Source organism: Delphinus delphis, chromosome 10, assembly GCF_949987515.2.
Source record: "Delphinus delphis chromosome 10, mDelDel1.2, whole genome shotgun sequence".
Lineage (NCBI taxonomy): Eukaryota > Metazoa > Chordata > Mammalia > Artiodactyla > Delphinidae > Delphinus > Delphinus delphis.
The window spans coordinates 82,816,558-82,841,069 of NC_082692.2; the positions used below are offsets into that span (position 1 = coordinate 82,816,558).

Sequence of the window (24,512 nt, forward strand, 5' to 3'; positions counted from 1 at the left end):
TAGACAATATATGATTTTATTAATAAATAGTGTGAAAGCATCAGTGATAACTGTTTAAACATTAAACTCTTTTAACATCCATGTCTTGGCTTTAATGTTGGGCATACTGGCCTCTATGGCACTGCAAGTAAACACACGAAAATACTTCCCATTTCCATGCACAGGTATTCAGCTATAACACCATTTACAAATTATTACGGACAAGATAACTTTTGCAATAGTATTCATTTGGACAGCCACAATTAAGTGAATATTAGATCAAGCAAGAAGTAGGCTATGTTCAATATGCTCTAGACGTCAGGCTGTAGTATTTAATGTTATTTAAAACTTAATTTTCTTATTTTTTAAAAGGGACATATTTTGTATATGTGGGTGCTCAAATGAAAACTGAAGAATGCATTCTTTGACCATAACAAAATTCATATACAAGAGGGCGTTTGCCTCCTCCTCTAAAAGAAGCAATACATTTGCTCATAGTCTCTCTCTCCGGGCACCATTTTCCATATTACTAATGAAAATGCTGACAAGCACCAACCCCGAAATTCTGTCTTCAAGGGAAAGTTACAAAGTTAAAAAACAGTGGCTCATTATAAAAAAAAAAAAATCAAATTCCAGCAACACTAATGCTAAAAATGACATCTATTAAATTTCTTAGCATCCAAGAAGTATAATATTTTCATGAGTTTTCTATTATGTGCAGATTTCCTTTCCTTAAGAAGTAAAATGAAGTTTGAACAGTACAGTCTGTGGTGTAGTGACATCAGCAACTGCCAGTTCTTGCCCATCAACGAGTCCCAATTCTAAAAGAAAAAATATACAATTAACCGAAGCAAAAAAACTCAACAAAATAGGTAATACACACATATACAAACTATAAAGAATCCTGGGCTAGATAAAGATCAAAATCCAGTTCTCTTTATTTAATCAAGGTAGTATTATATGTGATTTCCTAGAGATTTTTTAATATTCTACTAAAAGAGCAATAAACTCTATTAATGTTGCTAAAGATATAAGTAGGATGGTAGCACCATTTAAAAGCATTAAAAGTAAATCTAGAAGAGGCATTTATTACTTTTACTGGAAAAGAAAAAGAAGAAATTGATTAGTATTAGTAAATATACTCATTTAAAATACCTTTCAATGTCTTGGAGAGATTTGGCCTTGTTCGTTCTTCAATAGAGGTTACTGACTAAAAAACAATAATGTAAAGCACATTAAGTGAAATTAAACTTTTAATATAATTTTGTGGAAAAAAATAAAAACTGAACACTGCTCACCTGTAAGTAAAGTGTTCTATTTTTTCCCTCTAATGTGGCTGTGATAGCTGGAGATTTCATCTGCCTAAATTATAAGGAAAACAAAGTCAAAGATCACTTTTTAAAAAACAATCCTAGTTTTTAAAGCTTTAAAGTCACAAAAATTCTTCTACAACATAACAAAAGTCTTGAACACTTACAGAGAAGCACTATTGGTTAGATAATCCAAAACCTCCTGCAGTTTAGCTGATGGAGAAAACTGAATGTTTTGAGGAAGCTGGCTACAAGCTGGGCAGTTTTCCTAGATATAAAATAACACACAAATCACAGTGGCACATGTACCAATAACAGTCTCTTTATAATGAGGAAACGAAAATCAAGTTGTTTTAATAATCATGCATATTCCCTATGAACAAATTTTTATGTTTTAAAACCTGCTTTTCCTAAAGGGCCATTTTTCCTAAATTATTTTGCTATACAGTATTTATCTCAGGATACAGTATTACAAAAGATATATCAGTAAGTAGGGTTCTGGAAGTTAGAAAATACTTAGAAAGGGTGTGGGCAATTTCATTCACATTTCCAGCCAGTAATTAATATTTAAAAATCAGGGACTTCCCTGGTGGCACAGTGGTTAAGAACCCGCCTGCCAATGCAGGGGACATGGTTTTGAGCCCTCGTCCGGGAAGTCTCACATGTCACGGAGCGGAGCAACTAAGCCCGTGCGCCACAACTACTGAGCCCACGCGCCACAACTACTGAAGCCCACGTGCCTAGAACCTGTGCTCTGCAACAAGAGAAGCCAGCGCAATGAGAGGCCCACACACCGCAACGAAGAGTACCTCCCGCTTGTGGCAACTAGAGAAGGCCCGCGCACAGCAGTGAAGACCCAACACAGCCAAAGATAAATAAATTTTTTAAAATAATAAATAAATAAATAAAAATAAAAATATGCATGATCAAAAAAGTTTTCACGGGCTTCCCTGGCGGCGCAGTGGTTGAGAGTCCGCCTGCCGATGCAGGGGACACGGGTTTGTGCCCCAGTCCGGGAAGATCCCACATGCCGTGAAGCGGCTATGCCCGTGAGCCATGGCCACTGAGCCTGCACGTCCGGAGCCTGTGCTCCGCAACAGGAGAGGCCACAACAGTGAAAGGCCCGCGTATCGCAAAAAAAAAAAAAAAAAAAAAAAAAAAAGTTTTCATTAGTATACTATTACTAACCTTTCTCTCTGCTTCAAATGTGTACGTGTACAGTCCATCTACATCATTGAATACCAAGTAATTATTAAGGGGAATATATGCACTGTAATGAAAAAATGTTCATTCTTATGTAATTGAGCCAGATCAAAACACAGATTTACAAATATATTAAAAATGAAATCCATTACCTTGTGGCTATTTTAAAAACCTCAGTGGCACACACAGCTACAGTGGAGAGAAAATAAAGGTGCTTTAACTCAATGAAAATTAGACATTTAAAATTAGAAGTTTTTAAAAAGTCAGTTATAAATCAGTACAGATAAATTTACAAGGTTATTGATTACAAAGTAAGTAGATAGAAAAATACATACATAAACACTCTTATTTGTAAAAACTGAGAAAGTAACATTTTATATTTGTTTTATATACTCCAAATGATAGAGTACCACCTCATGTTTTTCTCCCTCTTCTTCAGATTACTGTGCAGCCTGTTACACTGATTACAAAGAAATGGCACTAAAATGTCCCCTTATTACAGAGCACTTTATCTATGATATAATGTAAGAAAAATATATAAAGGGTCCAATAGCTTGTTTTGTGGTTTTGGGGGCAGCTTGATTATACCACCATCCACCCAAGAAGATAATCAAATTCCCAGAACACCAGTTTTCTGAGATCAAGTAGCTGAAGAAATATCAATTTAGGTATTGAATCAAAACCTGAAGGAAAGAAAACAAAATTAAGTAGTGGCCATTTTTCCTCACCTGCAATGACTGCATTTGTGGAAGCTACTGCAGGAATGATTCGTTTTACTACCCCTGAAAAAATACACTGATTAAAATGTGGTCATTTCTTTTAAAAAGTAGGTATCTTAAATTAGACAATATGATGATTTAATATCATTTTCCATAACTTGATTTTTCGGGCTTTCAGGTCAGAAAATAGACTTAAGCTTAACAATGAAACAACCTTCTTTCACATTCACATTATTTTCTGTCACGTTCAGAATCTTAAGCAAGTTACAGGAGGAAAGAATAGTAAATTCTTCACACTGTTTCATATAAAGATGAGACAATAATATATTAATAACTGCTAAAAATTAGAGTGTTTATTTTGTTCCAGGAGCAGTATGAAGATTAAATAAAATATTACGGAATTTTCATAACATCATGTTAGTCTTATCACTCTGATTTTTAAAATAAGGAAAATGAGGTTGAGAGAAATTAACAACATCCACAGCTATACACCTCATAAGTGATAGGGGTGGTATATGAACCCAGCTCTGCCCTAAAGTGCATAACTTTAACCGATACAATATACTATACTATACTCAGTAAGCTTTGAGTAAAATAAAGTAGGAGAATAACAGTTACCTAATTTTTCCTCATCTAATAGTTTTAGCTGTTCTATTCACAAAAATTTAAAACAAACAAAAACTGTGCCTAATCATTTTGTTTCACTCTACAATATGGACTACACAAAATATTAAACGTAGTTCTCTATTTCTACCCCACTTTTTTCATATCAGTATCCACAAATTAGGAATGAACAAAGCCCCACCTTAAACCATTTTTTTAAGTACAAAATAAACATTCTGTAACTATATTTGTACTGTTCATTTTAGAAAAGCAAAAATTCAGAGAAAAGTAGCCATATTATCTTAGAGTGTGAGACAGCCCTGAAAGATGTGTTCCCAAGACTTCAGGTGTAGGCAGGTTTTAAAAACTTCAAAAAAAGGGAAATATCTAAGAAGGCGCGAAAGGAAGGCAGTTAAGTTTGGAAAGCTGTTTTAAAAAGTTAATTCTGAAAGAAGAAATAGGGAGGAGCTAACCTCATGATTACTGGAAGCTCTCCAGTGAAACACATAGAGCAGGACATACTAGAAGGAGGAACAGGTAGTCACAAACAGGGAGGAGTTGAAGAGACGCTGTCCAATAAAAGCAATGTGAAAATGATAAAGATACGCCCCTGTCCCCCACCCCTTTTCAAAAAATCTGGACTTCACTTCCAATTTGGCTTCTGTACTCCCTGTCAAGGCCCTCCATCCTCAGGCTGAGAAGTACACGCCAAGCCTTGCTAAAAGGTATGGAAGGATAATTGAGACTACATATTGAAATGAGTTTATATAGTTCCTGATCAGGACGAAAAGAATTCATTTTTTAATTCAAACAGTTAGCAAATAAATGTACACTATATGCCAGACTCTGTTCTAGGTGTTGAACAGAGGAGCAGTAAAAAAAAAATTATCTGCTCTTACAGTGATGGAGGAGTCCATTAGACTGGATGGTCAGGGAAGACCTCCTTGGGGAGGTGATAATGTGGGCTGAAATCTAAACCATGAGAAAGACCCAGCCATGCAATGACCTGGGGAAAGAGCAATTCTGTAGAGTAAACACCAAGGGCAAAGGCCCCCAGAACAGGGATGTATTAGAGTGTTAAGTATGAAATATTCTTCGCATAGAAAAACAAGGCTACCATTAGTTCTGAGCAATTATGAAAAGGTAAAATAGCGAATGGCTTACAAGTCATTTTCAGTTGAATGATCAGGAAATGGTGCAGTTCATACCTGAGGGATAAGCAGCCAACCCTAAGGGGAATCCAAGGAAGAGCATTCCAGGTGTTAGGATCAGGAGTATTAAAGCTCTAAGGTGGGATCAGGCTTGGGATCAAAGCAGGTCAGAGGAGGGGAACAAGGAGTGTATAAGAGCAACAAGGAGTGTATAAGAATGGAATTTTCAAATGACAAACCAGAACATTAGTAAACATAAGGAAATAATCACAGGAGAGAAATGGCATATTTTCACAAACACAAAGCTCTTTCTGGTGAACTTGATGATCTTGGACAAAATTCTAGGAAGGGTGAACTGAGAGTATCTACATTAGGAAACAGTGATCACTAAAACTGAGCATTATAATTGTTCATTGAGACAAGTCACAGGACTTAGTTACTGTGACTAGCTTTGCAACCCAAGGAAATGTGGAGGATAGGCTTCTGGAGAGCATCTGGAAAGGCCTTTCATGACATCCTTGTGAACAAGACAAAGAAACGTGAGGTACTCAAGAAGCTATGATCAACAGAAGGAGATAAATCTAAAAGGGCCTGACCAGAAGTATGATTCAGATGTCTGTTCTCAGCTAGTTTAGTCTTGTTAAAATTTTTAATTAATTATTTGGAAAAGAGATAAAGGATATGATTATCAAAACAACAAGTGATATGAAGCTAAAAATACACAAGTTGGAAGGCATAAAAGAATATACATATATAAAGAGAGAAAAGCCAGTTGAATTTAAGAATAAACTTATAAGGACCTATACTTGAGTATAAAAGAAAAAACTACCACCCCCCATAACTGCCAAATCTGTAATAGGGAGATGTGGCTTAACAATTGTATATGTGGAGAAAACCTCCAGCTTTTAACAGGCAGTAACCTGAAAGAATCAAAAGTAGAGCATCAATGTAAACAACAACAAAAACTAAAAAAGTCTGCTCTCCTCTAAGATTGCATCAATGATCAGAAGTTTATCATACGACCCATCCTAGAGCACTGCATTCTCACCTGGATAGTTAAGAGAAGTATGGATGACTAAAATATGGTTAGAAAAAAACATGATGGGAACTTGAGTCATGAAACTTGTCAAAGGGTTAAAGGAACTAGGAAAGTTGATGGGAGTGATAATGATTTGGAGGGTTCAATACGTTAAGGGCTATTACTTAAAAGAGAATTAAATGTATATGTGGCATACTCTGGGACAATACTCAGACCACACTAGAGATGGAGATTTCTGCTCAATGTACAGAAGAATTGTCTTAACAACACTGTCCAAATGTGAAATAGACTGCCCCAGGAAGGGATAAATTGCTCTTCAGCAAAAGATGAAGTGAATAAATGGCTCGACCTGGACGACTTAGGGCCTCTTCCAACCCTAAGTAAATAAGATTCAATAATTTTATTAAATTCCTTCTAGTTAAGAAGTAGTATGGATTCTAGTAAACTCAGTTCCCTCCTACCAAATTTGGGGCACCTTTACTGAATCCCAAATGGATAGTACTATCTGAAATCACATCAATTATTTCCCCCAAGGCATCCCACCTCCTGAAAAAGGGTTCATCCTAAGATCATAATATACGACCATTCACTAACTTACCTTGAGTGAGTCTATACGTAATACCCCTAATGTTATATTGTGATGCTCTCTCCAGGGATTTTTGGAAAATCCACTGAATATGATCAGGATCATCGCCGTCTAATGGAACCCCTTCTGTCAGAGGAGAAAAAAAGGAAGGGAAGACAGAAACATGTAAACATAAATCAACTTATTTTTAATACAATTATCCAAATAAATAATATAGACAAACATTTTATGTAATTCTAGATTATGAAATTAGGTTTATTACCTCCAAAAGGCTGCTCCTTAGGCCACTGCAATATCCTTACATATTCAATACAGTGTTCTGGTAGCCTGGGCATCGATGCAATGGTGCACATAGGAAAATTAACCTAAAACCACAGTTTGCCTTTTTTAGTGGATTTTAAGCAAGAAATTACTTTAAAATGTAACTTCTAGTTATGATCTAGTTTGTAACACTTTCTTATAATTCATCCTAGCCATCCTAGCCTTACAGAAAGAAAACATTTTATATCATTAAGAATGCTTCTGAAACTAACACAGAGGATCTGAGTCACTTCACTTAAGTTGATCTGCCTAAAAAAATAGGTTTGCCCTATATTTACAAAGTATATAAATTTAAGCTTTGTTAGAACATGTAAATATGTTAGAACATATTTACAAAGTATATAAATTTAAGCTTTGTTAGAAGGAAGGGCTGAATAAATTCTCAAATATGAGTACTCTATTATGTTTACCTAATACTCATATCTGAAGATATAAAATTAGCCAAAATAAAAATAAATTCACAGTTAAATCAATTCCAAGTAGATACTAATAAAGTTATTTATATTTATAAATCAAAATTCTAAATGCCTTTTAAAGTGGGTATGTAAATTAAAGAGCCCCATCTTTAGAAATATCATTCTTATCCCTGGTATCTTTAGCTCCCTGAAACAATACAGGCAAAGACCAAAGAAAATAGATTACAGCTCTATCCCAACATATAACTTTGTAATTGATCTCTTGATCTCTACTCTCCAAATAAAAAAATAATACAAATGAGTTATGAGAACAGTATCAAAATGATGAGATTCAGTCTATATTATATCTTTCCTCAGAGCAAAATTTCATATTTTATAATCTTTCTTCTTAGCATGATTTTTAAAATATGGTTATCCCTAATTAAAAATCCTAGGGCTTCCCTGGTGGCACCGTGGACCCCTAATTAAAAATCTTAGGGCTTCCCTGGTGGCACAGTGGTTAAGAATCCACCTTCCAATGCAGAGGACACGGGTTCGAGCCCTGGTCTGGGAAGATCCCACGTGCCGCAGGGCAACTAAGCCCGTGCGCCGCAACTACTGAGCCTGTGCTCTAGAGCCCACGAGCCACAACTACTGAGCCCACGTGCCACAACTACTGAAGCCTGCGCACCTAGAGCCCGTGCTCCTCAACAAGAGAAGCCACCACACTGAGAAGCCCGTGCACCGCACGAAGAGTAGCCCCCACTCAGGACAACTAGAGAAAGCCCACACGCAGCAACAAAGACCAAATGCAGCTAAAAATAAATAAATTTTTTAAAGAATCCTAAATATTGACTAGTCTTAATAATTCAATCCTTATTCTACCCCAAGATACTATAAAACAGATGCGGGTGCTTTTGTGATTACCTGTGGTGGGTACAGTTCCAGTGTGCATTCAACACAAGCAGTCATTCCAGGCAGAATCACCCGGGCATTTCCTTTAAAACCTTCTGTCCCCCCATCTATCAAAGGGACAATGGAGCTTGGATCTAATACACCATCTTCATAATTTAGAAGAGATATCTAGGAAAATTATTTGAAGGGCTTATAAGGAGAGGGGGATAAGAATTCAAAAAAAGGGAAATGCTATCTAGTAATTCTGTAAATCAATCACATTATTGAGTAATAATATAACAAACCAAGGGATTACATTAGTAGCAATTTACATCCTCACCTGAAAATTAATGACTGGCAATAAACAGTGAACTACACCTATTACTGAAAATTGAATAAACTCTGATTTTTCAAAAATATGACACAAAAGTCTCATTTTTAGTACGTTAAGAGCAGCAGGAAGAACTTCAGAGAACTGTAAAAACACTAAGTCTTTACCAGCATGCCATTTATCCATCTTCTGGCTATGACAGAATCCAGTCCACATACAATTATATGAAATTCTACGAGAAAAAAAATGCAAGTTAAGTTTTTTAAAATGCTGCTGCACGAAGTAAGTCACAATTTCTAAGAAACAAACAAAAAACCATTTTTCATTATAAAACAAACACACACAGCTTCTACTCCTTGAGTAATCCTTACTCAAGAGAGCAGATAAAAATGCACCTAATGGTGCCAACTAAGAATTAAAACAGTGCCATTCTCTTTTCAGTCAACAACATTCCTGAAAAGCCAACACCAAGAAATGAAAGCAAATAAAGAAACAGGCTTCAAATAGCTAGCAATCTTCAAACAGACAGCAACTAAAAAATAATAAGAATTTAGTGAGAATTTAATTTCAAGTGGAAAACTTACGTCGATAGAAAGTGTCGTTAAAATCCTGAATCTTGTTGAAATGTCTGAACATAAGTAAAGGAACTTAAGCTGCTAAATTTTTAACTTGCAAAATGAATTCAACAATTCCATAAGGATCAAATTATAAATGTATATTTAAAACAAGACATAAGTCATCAGTGTTCAAAGCAGGGGAATTCAAGGAATCTGACAAAATGAACACAATCCCACCCCATGAAAAACCTTTTTTCTAAACACTACTCTGCCGTAACCACATAGAGTAGTTTCTCTCATCTCCAAACCTCCATATCATTATAACTGTGTCTCTGTTACACTTTCTGCTCTGCTTCAGTTCTTATATAAAACCATAAGCCCTGGGAAAACAGAATGTGTACCTTCAACCACCAGCACCAAGCAGAGAGGCAATAAACATTTGTTTAGTGAAGGGAACAGGCACATTATAGTTCCCATTTAGAAAGGGGATTTTAGAAGTTAATTTACTGCACAAATTAACACATTGTACACCTTAAGTTTATACAGTGTTGTATGTCAGATATGGTCAATTAAAAAAAAAGTTACTGCAAAGCTAATTTTTAGAAAACATGTTTCCAATAGCTTTTTCAGGTGCTAATGATTTGTTATTGGTTTTTTTCCCTTGGAGAGGGGGAGAGATGAATTTTCTTCCTCATTTAACTCAGTTTTCCAAGACTCTCTTTTTACCCAACCCACACCATATCTGCAGGCTTCCCCAGCCTGGTGGGTGCCAAGGGAACCCCATTCAAAATTGGCTGTGGGTGTGAATCACAGTAGTTAACATCTGAACAGCATATATATGCTAAAAAAAATTTTTTAATTTTTCAAATGAAGCAAATTTATTTAGTAACATATAAATTACACTCCCCTAAAACAAATCATGCATTACATATTTTAGAAAGCAAAATGGAGAAAAGAGGGACAATACATATGTTTGCCCTAGATTTTTTTATTCTGGCCTACAAATAAAGTTATAAAAAATACATTCAATTCTAGCCTTCACCCACTCAGACCTCTATTCCTTTTGAATGCCAGGCAAACAAGAGGCATAAGCTGCAGCTAGAAAAGCTAGAAAAGGTCAAAAGAGAATCAAACACTGGAAGAACAAAAATTGGAGACGCAGGAGCCAAACCAAGAAATCCCACCTCCTGGATTTCTACAAAATACCTAAAGTTTCCCAGATCTTAATAATGGGGGTAGACAAAGAGTGTGCACACTTTTTTTCCCCCCTCTTTCTCCCTATATGGACCTGAATTTGCAGTTTTAAACTTTTTATTTTTGCAAAGACAGTACACAGGTGTCCCATATTTCTTTCACCTAGTTTCCCCCAACAGTAACATCGTATATAACTATAGTACAATATCAAAACCACAAATGTAACACAGGTACAACGTGTGTGTAAAGTTCTGTCATTTAAACACATGTAGATATGTGTAGCCACCACAATTAAGATAAACAACTATACCATCACCAAAAATATCTCCGTCCTGCTACCCCTTTATAGTCACACCTATCCCTTCCACCACGCCTAATCCCTGGCAATCACTAATTTGTTCTCCATCTCCATAATTTTGTCATTTGAAGAAGGCTATAAAAATGCAAACATACAATATATGGTGTTTTAAGATTGGCATTTTTCATTCAGCATAATGCTCTTGATATCCAACCAAGTTGTATTTCATTAGTTAGTTCTTTTACTGCTCAGTATTATTGTACTGAGTACAATAATTGTGTATTGTATATACGGTATTAACTGTACCACAGTTTAACAATTCACCTACTGACAGATGTTTGGGTTGTTACCAGTTTTTGGCTACTGCAAATATAGCTGCTATGAACATCTGAGAACAAGTTTTTATGTAGACATAGTACTCATTTCTCTAGGGTAAATGCCCAGGAATGAAAGTGTTGAGTCGTATGTAAAGTACATATTCAAATTTTCAAGAAATAGCCAAACTATTTTCCAGACGGCTATACCATTTTATATTTCCCACCAGCAATGTGCAAGTAATCCAGCTTTTCTGTATCTTTGCCAGCATTTATTATTATTTTTCATTTCAGCTACCCTAATAGGTGTGTAGTAATATCTCATTGTGATCATAATTTGGATTTCTTATAGCCAGTGATACTGAACATATTTCATGTGCTTTTTGTTATCTTTTTTAGCAAAGTATCTCTTCATATTTTTTGTCAATTTTCTATTTGCACTGTTTATTTTTTACTTTTGAGTTATGAAAGTTCTTTATATATTCTTGATGAGTCCTTCGTCAGATAACTACTTCCTAAGTATTTCCCAGTGTGTAGTTTATCTGTTCATCCTCTTAACAAGATCCTTCACAGAGTAAAAGTTCTTAATTTTGATGACGTTCAATTTACCACTTTTTTTCTTTTATGGATCATGTTTTAATGTGGTCTAAGGACTCTTCATCAAGCCCTACGTCCCAAAGATTTTTCTCCTACATTATCTTCCAAAGTTCTGCAGTTTTACATTTTATACTTAAATCTATGATCCATTTTGAGTTTATTTTTGTAATTTTGATGTTTGAGATTCATTTTTTTGCCACCAGAATTTAGCGAAGAGATTATCCTTCCTCCAGTGAATTGTTTTTGCACCTTTGTGGAGTATAAATCGGCCATATTAGCACATGGCTATTTCTGGTTTCTCTATTCTGTTCCGTTGATCTGTGCCAATCTCTCTGGCAATACTACACACTCTTGATTATTGTAGTTATATAATAACTCTTGAAATTGGCTAGTCATTCCTCCGACTTTATTCTTTCTCAGTATTATCTTAGGTGTTCCTTAGCCCTTCTCTATGAATTTTAGAATAATTCCATCTGGAGAAACAAAAAAAATTGCAGGAATTTTGATAGAAATTATGTTAAACTTGTATACAAATCTGGGGAGAAGTGACATCTTTAGTATGCTGAAGCATCCAATTCCTGAACACAGAGTATCTTTCCATTATTTAGATCTCCTTTGATTTCTTTCATTAGCATTTTGCAGTATTCAGCATACAAGACCCATACTTATTTTGTTAAGTTTACACCTAAGTATTTCTCCTTTTTTTGAGTGGTTGTAGATGGCACTGTATTTTAAATTTCACTTTCCATGTGTTCACTGCTAGTACAGAGAAATACAATTGATTTTTGTATGTTGATTTTTGTATCCTGTGGTATTTCCAACATAACAAATCCCATTTCCTAAATTTCTATAAAATACTAAAAGTTCCGGGCTTCCCTGGTGGCGCAGTGGTTGAGAGTCCGCAGGCCGATGCAGGGAACACGGGTTCATGCCCCGCTCCGGGAAGATCCCACATGCCGCGGAGCTGCTGGGCCCGTGAGCCATGGCCGCTGAGCCTGCGCGTCCGGAGCCTGTGCTCCGCGACGGGAGAGGCCACAACTGTGAGAGGCCCGCGCACCGCAAAAAAAAAAATAATTAAAATAATAATTAAAAAAATACTAAAAGTTCCCTGGATCTAAAGGTATGGGAATCAACAAAGTGTGAACAGTCCTTTTTTAAAATATATTTCTTATAAAAATATATTTACTCTGACACACCTTCCATTTAACTAATAATATACTGACTCTTTACTTTGCCTGCTATGGTAAGGCGACACGAAGATTAATGGGGGGCTTCCCTGGTGATGCAGTGGTTAAGAATCCGCCTGCTGATGCAGGGGACACAGGTTCGAGCCCTGGTCCGGGAAGATCCCACGTGCTGCAGAGCAGCTGGGCCCATGTGCCACAACCGCCGAGCCTGTGCTCTACAGCGCGTGAGCCACAACTACTGAAGCCCACGAGCCTAGAGCCCGTGCTCTGCAATGGGAGAGGCCACCGCAATGAGAAGCCAGTGCACCACGGCGAGGAGTGGCCCCCCGCTCACAACTAGAGAAAGCCCACGCGCAGCAACGAAGACCCAATGCGGCCAAAAATAAATAATAAAATCAAATAAATAGTTATTTAAAAAAAAGATTAATGGGATCCAACCTACGAACTCAGAGTCTAGTAGAGGAGATATGCAACTGAAACTGAAATTAAGGGCAATAAGGCAAAATAAATGATGGCACTGGCTACATTTATAAAATTTATATAACCTTAAAAAGAAAAGATTGGTAGGACATTAAACTAAGTGTTACCAGCAGGTATCACAGTAATAAGCTTACTGCTGCTGCTTATTTTCCTTTTGCTTATCTATATTCTCTATGTTAAACATCTCCTGTATAATGATAATAATAATAATAAAAAGCTTCAAAAAGTTACGTATTAAGTAATTTATTTGTCAAAAGGATACGGAACTACATTGCAATTAGGAACTCTGTCATTTAGAAATTCTGCAGCAACTTCAGCCTTAGGTCTTCCAACATCTTTAGGCCTACAGGAAAAATTATATTTAAATTATCATTCACGATATAAATCTAGATTATCTATATAATCTACTTTCACACATAAAAATATCCACGGTGAGTTTATCTGGAGGCTATTTAGAGGAATATTTTTACCTAAATATTTCTGATGAAAAATTAGTCATTCAACACTAAATGTCAACCCTTGTTGATATTCCAAATTAAGTATTTACAAGTATTGACAAGTCTAATTAAGTATTTAAGTAAAAATATAAACAGTGCTTTTTTTTTAAGGTAAAGCATAATAACAGCATGTTTCCTAGCCACTTCTCACTGTTGTGTTTCCCAATGCAAAAAATTATCCCAGATCCAGAGATTTCCAAGTATTTGCCCAAAACCCCAGAACTTCAAGGTGTTACTATGCAGGTCTTGGCTGAAATAAATTCGAGAGGTCCTAGGGATGCAAGAACGTTCACTTATCTTCCCATGTGTGCTGATTAAGTAGTAACTTTTGTGCCCCATAAGAAGGCATAACCATGTTTTTGAAGGAATAATTCGAAAGGCATTATCTAAAATTGCAAACGTTACCAATATTTTCAAGAAGGTAAAACTTAAAAGACCTCAAAAGGTCACTCCTAGATAATAACCATAGCTACAGACAGGAAAGGACAGGAATTCTCTCTTCTAACCTCAGTACAAATGGTATTTTCTTTCCTAATATTTCCACATTCTCCTCACAGAAACAAATCACTCCCTCATGTATACATAACAAGTTCTTCATTACTACTTTTTCACAACGTATTTTTGGTTATATACATAGGTCTATCATACTAGACTATGAACAACTGGAAGAAAGTTACCATATTCTTACCTCTTTGTACTCCTTCCTACTAAGCACAGAATAAACACTTTAAAAATAAATGAATATTAAAAAATCAATGTGCCTAATAAAATCATATTTTATTTAAAATTGGAATTAAAAAAAAAATGCTTTACCAGGTCAATTTTCTCCTAATACAGCAGGATGCTTTTTTGACTCAAAACTTCTGATAAGAGTTTTTTTTTTTCTGATGAGAGTTTTATTCTGACTTTGTCCTAACTTGCAATAGAAGAGGCTCTAGCATAAGTCAAGCACCTTGATTTCAGTACTGCATTCAACTACTCTGGACAGAGCTGTTTAGGTATGTAAAGATGATAAAATAGAGTTTCAAGAATCTTTTAGGTTGTGCATTGTATGTGCTTTCATAATAGATCCCAAATAAAAGAACTCCTAGATGGTTTCTGTGGGAGCTGCAACTTTATCATTCCAGAATTAGGGGATTAGATTGCTCCACCTAAAAACTGCACTTTGAGCAAAATGGCCTTTTATATACATCATCCTTGCAGGACACTGTGGCCTAATTACCTAACCTGGAAAACAAGTACCTACCCTGGGGTTTGCTCTGAGATTAAAAGAGGTACTATAGATAAAGAGCTTAGAAAGTACTTAATATATCCTAAGCACTCCACAAATGTTAACTGTCATTATGATCTTCAATTATTATTTCAGCCCAAAATTAAAGCGCATGGCCTATTATCAATAACCAATCAATTTGGTAGTGCCTTTTTTTTTCCTTTTTCTTTTGAATTTTATTTTATTCATTTTTTTATACAGCAGGTTCTTATTAGGTATCCATTTTATACATATTAGTGTATATATGTCAATCCCAATCTCCCAATCAGTGGTGTCTTTTTTAGAGCAGTCATACACTAAAAATTTGTCAGACTGGAAAGGGCCCACAAACTTTTTCTATCAAGAGAAGAGAAATTTCGAGGTTTAAAAAAACCAACAAATGAAAACCTTAAAAGTTAAATGTAGGGTTCACACAATTACAATACTTTATTAACCTGACTTAGTTTAACCCACCCTTCAATCTCTTTAAGATTTTCCACAAACTTAATTTTATCTTTTCTGCTAACCTAACCTCATCCTGCATACCTAGAACTATTTGAGTGCTTTCTGTCAGTACTCTATAAGCATCAGAGAGAGAGAAAAAAGTCCTTATCTCTCTGTATCTATAATTCTTTGATTAACAAATAGATACATTTATCTAAGCCATTCAAGCCCCTAAATGCTACATACTAAAATTTATTAATGAACTTTTCCTCATATCTGCATATAAGGCCTACTTCCAGTTTTTAAAGTCACTTCAAACAAGCTGCTCTTAGATTACCTTCTCTATGTCATGTATGCCTAAGGTAATTATCCCTCTTTGTTCCATTTCACTTGCTCCTGGGTTTCCTCTCCTTAACTCACCATTTTCTTTCACCTTCTATAAAAAGTTCAAACTCTGTCACAACTTCATTGCCCCAGAGTCACCACTCAAATCTTGGCTCGTAAGTCCCCACCACTATATCTCACGAGGGCCTAATACATAGTTATGGTTCTCTTATGAAATCAACAGAAAGAAAAGAGCTGCACTCATTGTCATCAGGGCACAATCACCCCAAAATCACATACACCTTTTGTAGATTTCCTAAAAAACAACAAAAACATATATTTGCTTACAAAACTTCTTTCACCAGAATGCCCAAAATTTTGCTGCAAAATTTTACCTAAGATGGGAGAGTAGTTATTTTCTTAATAAAATTAGTGTTATCCTCTCAGTGGTTTTTAAAATTATTAAACTGCAGTGTACTCAAGTTCAAATGATTATCACAATTTTAAAATAAGATATTAAAACTTACCTAAATAAAAATTGCCTATTTAGATTGGAAACATCTATAGTGTCCATGTCTATAACATGAATCTGTCTAAAACCAGACAAGGCCTGTGGGAATAAAAAAAATCCAATTAAGCAGAAGTTTCCTCACATCTGAAATTTTAAAATTTCTTTTCAATGGTCTTAAATCTACAAATTCTCAATAATAAATTCTGCACAATCGTTTTCAACGGTTAAAGAGTCTTACAAGATATATAAAATTCACGGTTCTTGTAAAAGGTCAAAAAAGTATAACTACTCAGTTTTAAACAGTCCATATCCAAAACAGAATAACTCAAAATTTCTATAGTTGTTTCATAATCCCATAAACACGTCTGTAAAGTTTGTTGCTTTCCTGCTGTTGCTGCTGCTAGATATTTTAATTTTACTAGTCTTACTACTTAACTGTATTTGCTATTCTTTTTCAGAATATTGTTAAAAGTAATTCCTACAAGCTTTATCTTAGTTTACATAAGCATGCCGCCATTCAGGACTATAAGATTATATTATAAACACACACACATATGTATATACACTGCACATCTAAAAGAAATATCTTAAAAGTAGAGTCAAGAGCAAGCAATCAAACAGCTAGAGAAAAGCAACGAACTCTTGTGTTTCAGTGATAATGCCACATATTTTAACAGTACAACCACTGTTCAAATTTACCAGCAGAAGCAAAAGATTAAAAAAATAGATCTCAATAATCAATTATGCTTTTCTGGTCTTGGTCAGTTTACTTATGTAATCAAATTGAATCACTTGGCAATAGTTTCCCCATTTTTCTGCCCCTCTTTATAGCAAGAAACTCTCAAAAGAGTTGTCCGTACTTTCTTTCTCAAAGTCCACTCTTGCACTTGCTGTAAACAAGCTTTCACTCCCATCACTCCACCGAAAACCACACTTGTCAGGTCATCAGTGACCTCCACGTTGCCACCTCCAACGACCAGCTCTCAGTCTCTCTGACATGACCCATCTCAAGTGTTTGCCAGGGTGTGGATCAATTCCCCTCCTGAAAACATGTTCTTCACCTGGTCACCCCACTCATGAGAATATGAACACTTTTTAAAAATTGGTTTCCCATTCACCACACTCATGAATTTTACTCCTAATTTACTGGCCAGAATTTGGAGTGCCCTTGCGCTTATTAGCTCTGGTGATTTCAGACAATCTCATAACATAAAGCATCATCTAACAGGTATCTCAAACTTTACAGTTTCCAGAACCAAAGCCAATCATTCTTGCTCACCAGAATCAGCAAATCTGTTTTTTGCCCAGCCCCCCTCACTTCAGTGAATGCCAACTCCATCTTTCCAGTTGCTCAGGGCAAAAACCTTATCATGTCATCCTTGACTCCTCTCCTTCTCTTATGTCCCACACCAATCCATCAGCAAATCCTGCTGACTCCATCTTCAAAACATATCCATAACCCGACCACCTCTCACCACCTGCAGTACTACCATCCTGTTCCAAGTCACTCTCACCTCTTGCCTAGATGACTGCACCTTCTAACCAGCCTCTCAGCTTCCTTCTCTGTTCTCAACACATCAGCCACAGTGAGCCAAGTTAAAGCCAGATCGAGTCAACTCATCTGCTTAAATCTCTCCAATGACTTCCTGACTCAGAGTAAAAGGCAAACTTCTTACAGCAGCACCTCAAGCCTTTTGGGATACTCCAAGCCCCTCCCATTATCTCTGATATCCTCCTAGAAAATGCCCCTCCTTCCTCACTTCTGCTTTAGCTATAATGACCTCCTTGCCCTCCTGGAACATAAACAGTTATGCTCCCACTTCACAGCTTTTGCACCTGATATTCCCTCTGCCTAGAATGTTCTTGCTCACCTTTTTGCTCAAGTAGCACCTTTTTGTGAACCCTTTCCCTTCCCGCCAGGCTATATATTGATATCTTCCATCCTTCCTTTCTCCATAGCATTTATTACCATCCGACATACTACAAAGTTTACTTGTCTTTTCCCTTCCATTAAAACATAAGCCCCACAAATACAAACACCTGTCTTGTTTGATGCTGTAACTTTAGCATCTAAAACAGTACCTGGTATACAGAGAAAGAGGCTGAATAAATATTTGCTCAATCAATAATATTAATGTTATACCCTTTTTTTTAGAATGAGCCTTTGGGGGCTTACAATCAATTGAAAAAACATGTATGTATATCTCTTTTGTACTTATGTGTGAAACAAGCAAAGTAACAAGTGGTAAAACCGAAAACGCTTAGTTTTCTTCTTTTTTGGAGTAAGAGGTTATTACAATGCAGTAAATAACAAGGCCACTCCTAAAGTTGCTGGATGACTACTCCTCAGATCTAATCTCCAATTACTTTACATTTAAAATTGGTATCTATCACATTTGCAAATAACAGCTTTGGAAAAAGTTAACTATTTAGGGGATTTGTGCATACAAAACCACTGCCCATCCTCCATAAATCCTTTGGTTCTCATGCTGCAAGGGTATTTATGTCTGATAAGGTACTGTCATTTTGGCACCCTATCACAGAGTATATCATACATGCTGCTGTTTATTTTGTGAGAGACTTGTCTTCCCAATGATATTTCAAATTAAGGACACAGATCGTGATGGCTTACAATGCCCACAGAACCCAGCATAGCCGACTACCATGAAGCGTATTAAGTTTTTGCAGTCTCACTAGGAGCGATGTTAGTGTTTCCTAGCAAAATTAATGTGGCTGTTTATATTTAAACTTTGCTCCCAAGGCTGACTTTTTAGGTCCTTCATCTGGCTGTTATCTGCTTCATTTTCCAAGAAGCCTACTCTAGCATTTCCACTTTCCCACATACTAACCATGAGGCTGGCATACAACAGCTGCACATCAATTCTTCCCTTATCCATTTTTGCTAAATAAACTGATAAAAGTCTTATAAAGAGCTACTACTGTAGTTATCAGAAGTCAATGAAATGGAACTTCCCTGGTGACGCAGTGGTTAAGAATCCGCCTGCCAACGCAGGGGACAGCGGTTTAAGCTCTGGTCCGGGAAGATCCCACATGCCGCAGAGCAACTAAGCCAGTGTGCCACAACTACTGAGACTGCATTCTAGAGCATGCAAGCCACAACTACTGAGCCCACGCACCAAAACTACTGAATCCCGCATGCCTAGAGCCTGTGCTCTGCAACAAGAGAAGCCACTGCTATGAGAAGCCCGCACACCGCAACAAAGAGTAGCCCCCGCTCGCCGCAACTAGAGAAAGCCCGCGCACAGTAACGGAGACCCAATGCTGCCAAAAATAAAGAATAAATTAATTAATTTTTAAAAGTCAGTGAAACTAATTAAGTCACAAAGTATGTATTTCCAACCAGTATACAGAAACAGCTTCACTAAATAGTACCGTCTCTTAAGACAACAGTCATTTAAAACAGACTGACCAAAAAAAAGGCTTAGCTCCCCCAAATTTTATGGGTATACTACCATATGGTCTTAAAAAAGTTACTATATGATTAGATCATGTAATGACCTAATGGTTCAGTGAAACACCTAAGAACTGACGGCCTGGATTGGATTCCAGGTACATCACCATAATCCAGAAAAAACTTGTCATTTAACATCCCTGAACCTGTGTCTCCCCTCTATATAAAACGAGACAGTGTCCCATCCACCTAAGTGGGTTATTTTGAGGGACAAAAGAAATAATAAATTCTTTGAAATTATATGTTAAATATGAGTTACCAGTTTTGTTATTTACTTCACTGAATTAATGAGCTCTCTGCAAGAGGAAGCACAAAGATTTGTTGGATAAAAAGCAGAGAAGAAAAGAGAAGTAAGAATTTCTATCAACAACTTTATAGCCGAGGACTTCAGGGCTTAAAAAGTTAAGTTACGTGATTGTTTTAATTACTATCTGGAATTTGACCTGCTAAACTTATCTAACAAAGGCTCAGGAGAAACGGTTAACAATCATAACAAAGAAATGACAGAAAAGGAAAAAGGTTTAATTATCATAAAGAAAAAACTTCATATTATATAGTTGTATTACCAGATTTTTCAGGAGCTCACATCCTAAGCCGCCAGCTCCAATGACTAGAACTTTACACGTATCTAACAAAAACTGGAGAGACTGTAAAGAACGAAAAGGCGTATTAAAATCTAGTTGATAAAAACCTTAAGTAGCATCAATAAAGCAACAAACCATAAAATAGCTTCTGAGGTTTCCATGAAAAATGCAACTGACGATAAAGAACAGCCTCTGTAGTTAGTAAATTATATTAAATTTATGAACAAGGTAGAACCAGAAATTCTATAACCCTAACGATTTCAGAGTTCCAACTTTAATGTTTTTAAACTGACTTTTATTGTATGAAATTAAAACGGTATTTCTAACAAGAAAAACTAAGCCTAGTTAAGAGTAGTCTTTTTTTTTTTAACTTTGAAAGGGATGGAAAGCATCAAACTCATTTAACTGACTTCTTACAAATAGAAAAGTGTAAAAATTGTAAGAACTGAAGATCAAGCACTGCATAAGGTGTTTAGAGGTCTTTAAAAAACATAAGGCAAGGGCTTCCCTGGTGGCACAGTGGTTGAGGGTCTGCCTGCAGATGCAGGGGACACGGTTTCCTGCCCCGGTCCGGGAAGATCCCACATGCCGCGGAGCGGCTGGGCCCGTGAGCCATGGCCGCTGAGCCTGCGCGTCCGGAGCCTGTGCTCCACAACAGGAGAGGCCACAACAGTGAGAGACCCGCGTACCGCAAAAAAAAAAAAAAAAAAAAAAAGGCAAGAACAATAATAGCTGCTTTTGAATACAGTGGGTTAAACTTACAAAACATGAGATGACAGGAAGAAAAACAGACAAAGCTCTCAGAATATTGCCTATCAGCAGAAACAACCACTTAACAGAAGTATCTTAAATTATTAGGCTAAAAAAAAATTTTTAGAAGCACAAGAAAATATGTTGGATTATCCAAAGAAATGGAAAATACTGTCAATTCTGTCCAAGATTCAAGGAAAGAAGAGTTATTCAGATAAGACACCGAGTCAAACCCAAGAGTCTGAACCTTAATTTTAGGAGCAGCACAATACTTCTATTTCAAAACATCTCTTCATCAATACAAAAGGACATAAAATTTTACTGTAAAATTTACTGTAAAGGAATATTTCCTACCTTGTAATAAAAAACAAGTTGTTTCTAACTAACATTTGCTTTAGGTCAGACACTACCAGTTCCAAATTCTATTCCTCTATTATACAGAAGTCACATATTTTTTATACTTTTTAACATGCAATTAATTATATTCAATTCTAAGCAAAGATGCTCATTTCAAATAAACTTCAAAATTTAAACAAGCACATCTATATTCCTGTGAAAATTAAATTTCTCATAGCAGGGCTAAAAAGGTGTGTCTCAAAATTAATTTTAAACTGGAATTTTAAGTGAAGTATAACTTAGAATTTTAAATGAGGTTATGAAGTCATTTTACTCTTGAAAATTTTCAACATGTTACATGAGAAATGTGAAAACAACTCAAATATTAGTCATTCAAATAAAATCAGTTGCAAATATTCCATTTAGTATTTCAAGATAACTTACACAATTTTATTAGTATTTTTATTATAAGAGTAAATTAAAAAGGAAGCATTTTATTGCCTTTGAAACATAAAACTATTAGAGGAGTTATTTAAAAATAAACGTTTCTCACTTCAGTGCTCGGTTCGAAATCAGGGTGTGTGAAGGGTCCAGATCGCTCGAGGAACTTCTTTACATGGTTCCAGCGACCTTCCCAGTCTCCAGTGTCCCCACACCCACCATCAACAGCCATTCTGCACAGAACACAGTAAATTCAGCTGCAAAGATCAGTATGAAAAAGCCACACCTACAACTATTATGGTTTCCCCAAATGAAAAGGTAACGACACCAGACCTGCTCAAATAAAAAGGGTAATATTCCATGTGGTTATGCTTATGCTTTTACTGTCTTTTCTTGCTATTATACAGTTTATTTAAAGGTAAGAACTGCACATGTTTGAGGAAATAAGTCAGTCGACATGTTTCTGGGTTCCTAAAACAACCTAAGATCAAACTTGGGATACTGGTCAATCAGTGAGAAATGGGCTTTCTAAACATTTGGAATTTACTAAAGATCACTGCAAACTGCCCAATCTGTTCTATGAACACACTTGGAACAGGAAATATAACCTACAAGGAAAAACAAAATCCATAAAAGCCCTCCACTTCCAGAATCCTAATGCTTGACATCTAACACAATTCATGTGTCCTTTCCAAGTCTGAAAGGTGAGACTTGAAGATTATTTTTCATGAGAGAAACTTTAAAACATTTTTCTCTGAGAGGTCCTAATTTTCAAAAAAGAAGCTCTTAGGACTATGAAGTGGTTTCTGTTGCCACTAAACACAAAGAATGTTTTAGGTTATAATTATGCCACAGATGGGCATTACCATCTAGAAATCTTTTAGAACATACAATTGAGTAACGAGGGACTCCTCTAACAAAATACATGTATTTTCTACTCATTGCAAGATCATGTTTCGTTGTGATTATTTTTAATTTTTCAAATTTCCTATAATCCCACAATTTCTACCTTCAAACATATTAGTATATCCAATTTTTACAAAAGGGACCGAGTATTGCCTAGCAATAAAGACCATAGGTTTTGATGTCACAGCTGGGTTTGGTTCCACAATTAATAGCATTGTGACCTTAAGCAGATTACTTAACAGTCATAAACCTCATCTGTAGCTTGTTTGTACCTACTTCTTAAGGTCAGAATGAGGATAAAGCGATAATCCACATAGACGCCTTAGTACAATACTTGGTATACAGTAAATATTCAAATTGTGGCTGTCATTTTAAAGTGGAGAGGAAATGAAAGGTGGAAAGAAATGTGAAATTAAACTTGTTCCAAGTCCTCTTGCAATTGAAATTCAACTTTCTGAGGAAGATACCTAAAGACTCTAAGGCCCTGCTACTGGGAATTGGCCCAGAAATTAATACTAACTCACCACGCCCACTGCAAGAGTACTTTCTTCCCCTCCCACATAAGGAGGAAGAAAAAATATGTGGTGTTGCCCAGGGTGGAAAACACTTCGTTTAAACCTGTCTCACCTGCACAAAACTAAGCATCTGATATGAAATAAGGTGTGTAATTAACGGAGAAAATAAGCTCTTTGGAGTCAACACTCTCCTTTAAGAGCCAATGATTTTGCACAAATGATTGAAGTGCTTAGTACAATACCTGACATAAAGTTCTCATAAAAAGTTTGCAATTAATACTATTGTCTCAGTGTTTACGAAAGGCCCAAAACGGCCTAGTGTCCGTTTCATGTGTTTTAGTAAGATTCCCTTCTCACAAGGTCACTGCTCTGACAATTTGGGATGGAGGAAGAGGGGGTCGCAAGGGTCCGTCCGCAAGACCTTTAAGTCAAGACCCCGGCGGGCCAGCGCGGGATCTGTGCGCGCTACTCGGGCCCGGCGCCCGCCCGAGACAGAGACCAGGAGGGCCCGCCGGGCCCCTGGGGCTGCGGGCGGGGCTCGGGGGATGAGGCGGCGCAGCCTGCGCTCCGGGTGCCCCCCTCCCAGCCCCCCGGGCCCGCTGCGGCTGGTCCCCTAGGCCTGGGGTGGGGGGAGGCGGGGGTCCCCGGAGAGGGCCCCGGCCTCCCGGCAGCACTAACTTCTCAGCCAGCAGCTCCTCTATTCTCCTTCTTTTCTTCTCCCTAAAAGAAAGAGAGAATAAAAGAAGGGTCAGCATCACGCTACACACTGGGCGCCGCGAGGGGATGAGGGGCGAGGGGACGGGGCGGAGGGTGGGGGGGACCCCGGGTGGAGGCGACGACCGCCCACCGCCGCGCTCTCTCACAACCCAGCCCGGCCCGGGGCGCCTGCAGAACCCGGGTACTTACGGTTCCTCGCCATCCGCCATATTGTTCTCCGCCTCTTCCCAGGAACCCCCACGGCGGGAGGAGCGAAGGGGCGGGGCGAGGCCGGGAGGGAGAAGGCGGGGCCGGCAAAGGAGGCGGGGGCCGGCGACGGGGTCGGGGCCGGAGAAGGGGCGGGGACGACAAAGAGGGACGGGGAAGGCGGGGAGGAGGCGGGGCTAATGGGGCTGCCTGTGCCAGGCTCCCGTGGCTTCAAAGACTTCTTTGTAAATAAAATCTTGATTAAATACACTTAATTGGAGAAAACTAGTGTATAATGTTATGCTGTGTGAGAATACAGACGTAATACATTGTTTATACAATTTATGTATATGCAAAGCATCTCATCACCTAAAGATAAATGGTGATAGAATTTTGGAATACTTTCTTCCAGAGTCAGAGAT

At 37.1% G+C, this 24,512-nt stretch overlaps 1 protein-coding gene across 3 annotated transcripts; it reads right to left on the reverse strand.

Moving 5' to 3' along the window:
- UBA3 (ubiquitin like modifier activating enzyme 3) lies at window positions 1-24,136 on the reverse strand. Of its 3 annotated transcripts, XM_060022873.1 has the most exons (18): window positions 24,094-24,136; window positions 23,866-23,907; window positions 21,879-21,999; window positions 20,222-20,302; window positions 16,200-16,282; window positions 13,421-13,501; window positions 9,116-9,159; window positions 8,699-8,763; window positions 8,234-8,389; window positions 6,853-6,955; window positions 6,603-6,716; window positions 3,221-3,274; window positions 2,645-2,681; window positions 2,478-2,559; window positions 1,457-1,557; window positions 1,278-1,341; window positions 1,135-1,189; window positions 1-800 (listed from the first exon to the last, which is right to left on the reverse strand). In XM_060022873.1, exons 1-18 carry the CDS (start codon window positions 24,111-24,113, stop codon window positions 712-714), a joined length of 1,392 nt encoding a protein of 463 aa, XP_059878856.1. In that variant the 5' UTR covers window positions 24,114-24,136; the 3' UTR covers window positions 1-711. The 3 variants fall into 3 exon arrangements, with proteins under 3 accessions (XP_059878856.1, XP_059878858.1, XP_059878857.1); XM_060022875.1 differs by lacking the exon at window positions 8,234-8,389; XM_060022874.1 differs by lacking the exon at window positions 23,866-23,907 and having other exon boundaries at window positions 24,094-24,118.
- Between the last annotated feature and the right edge of the window lie 376 nt (window positions 24,137-24,512).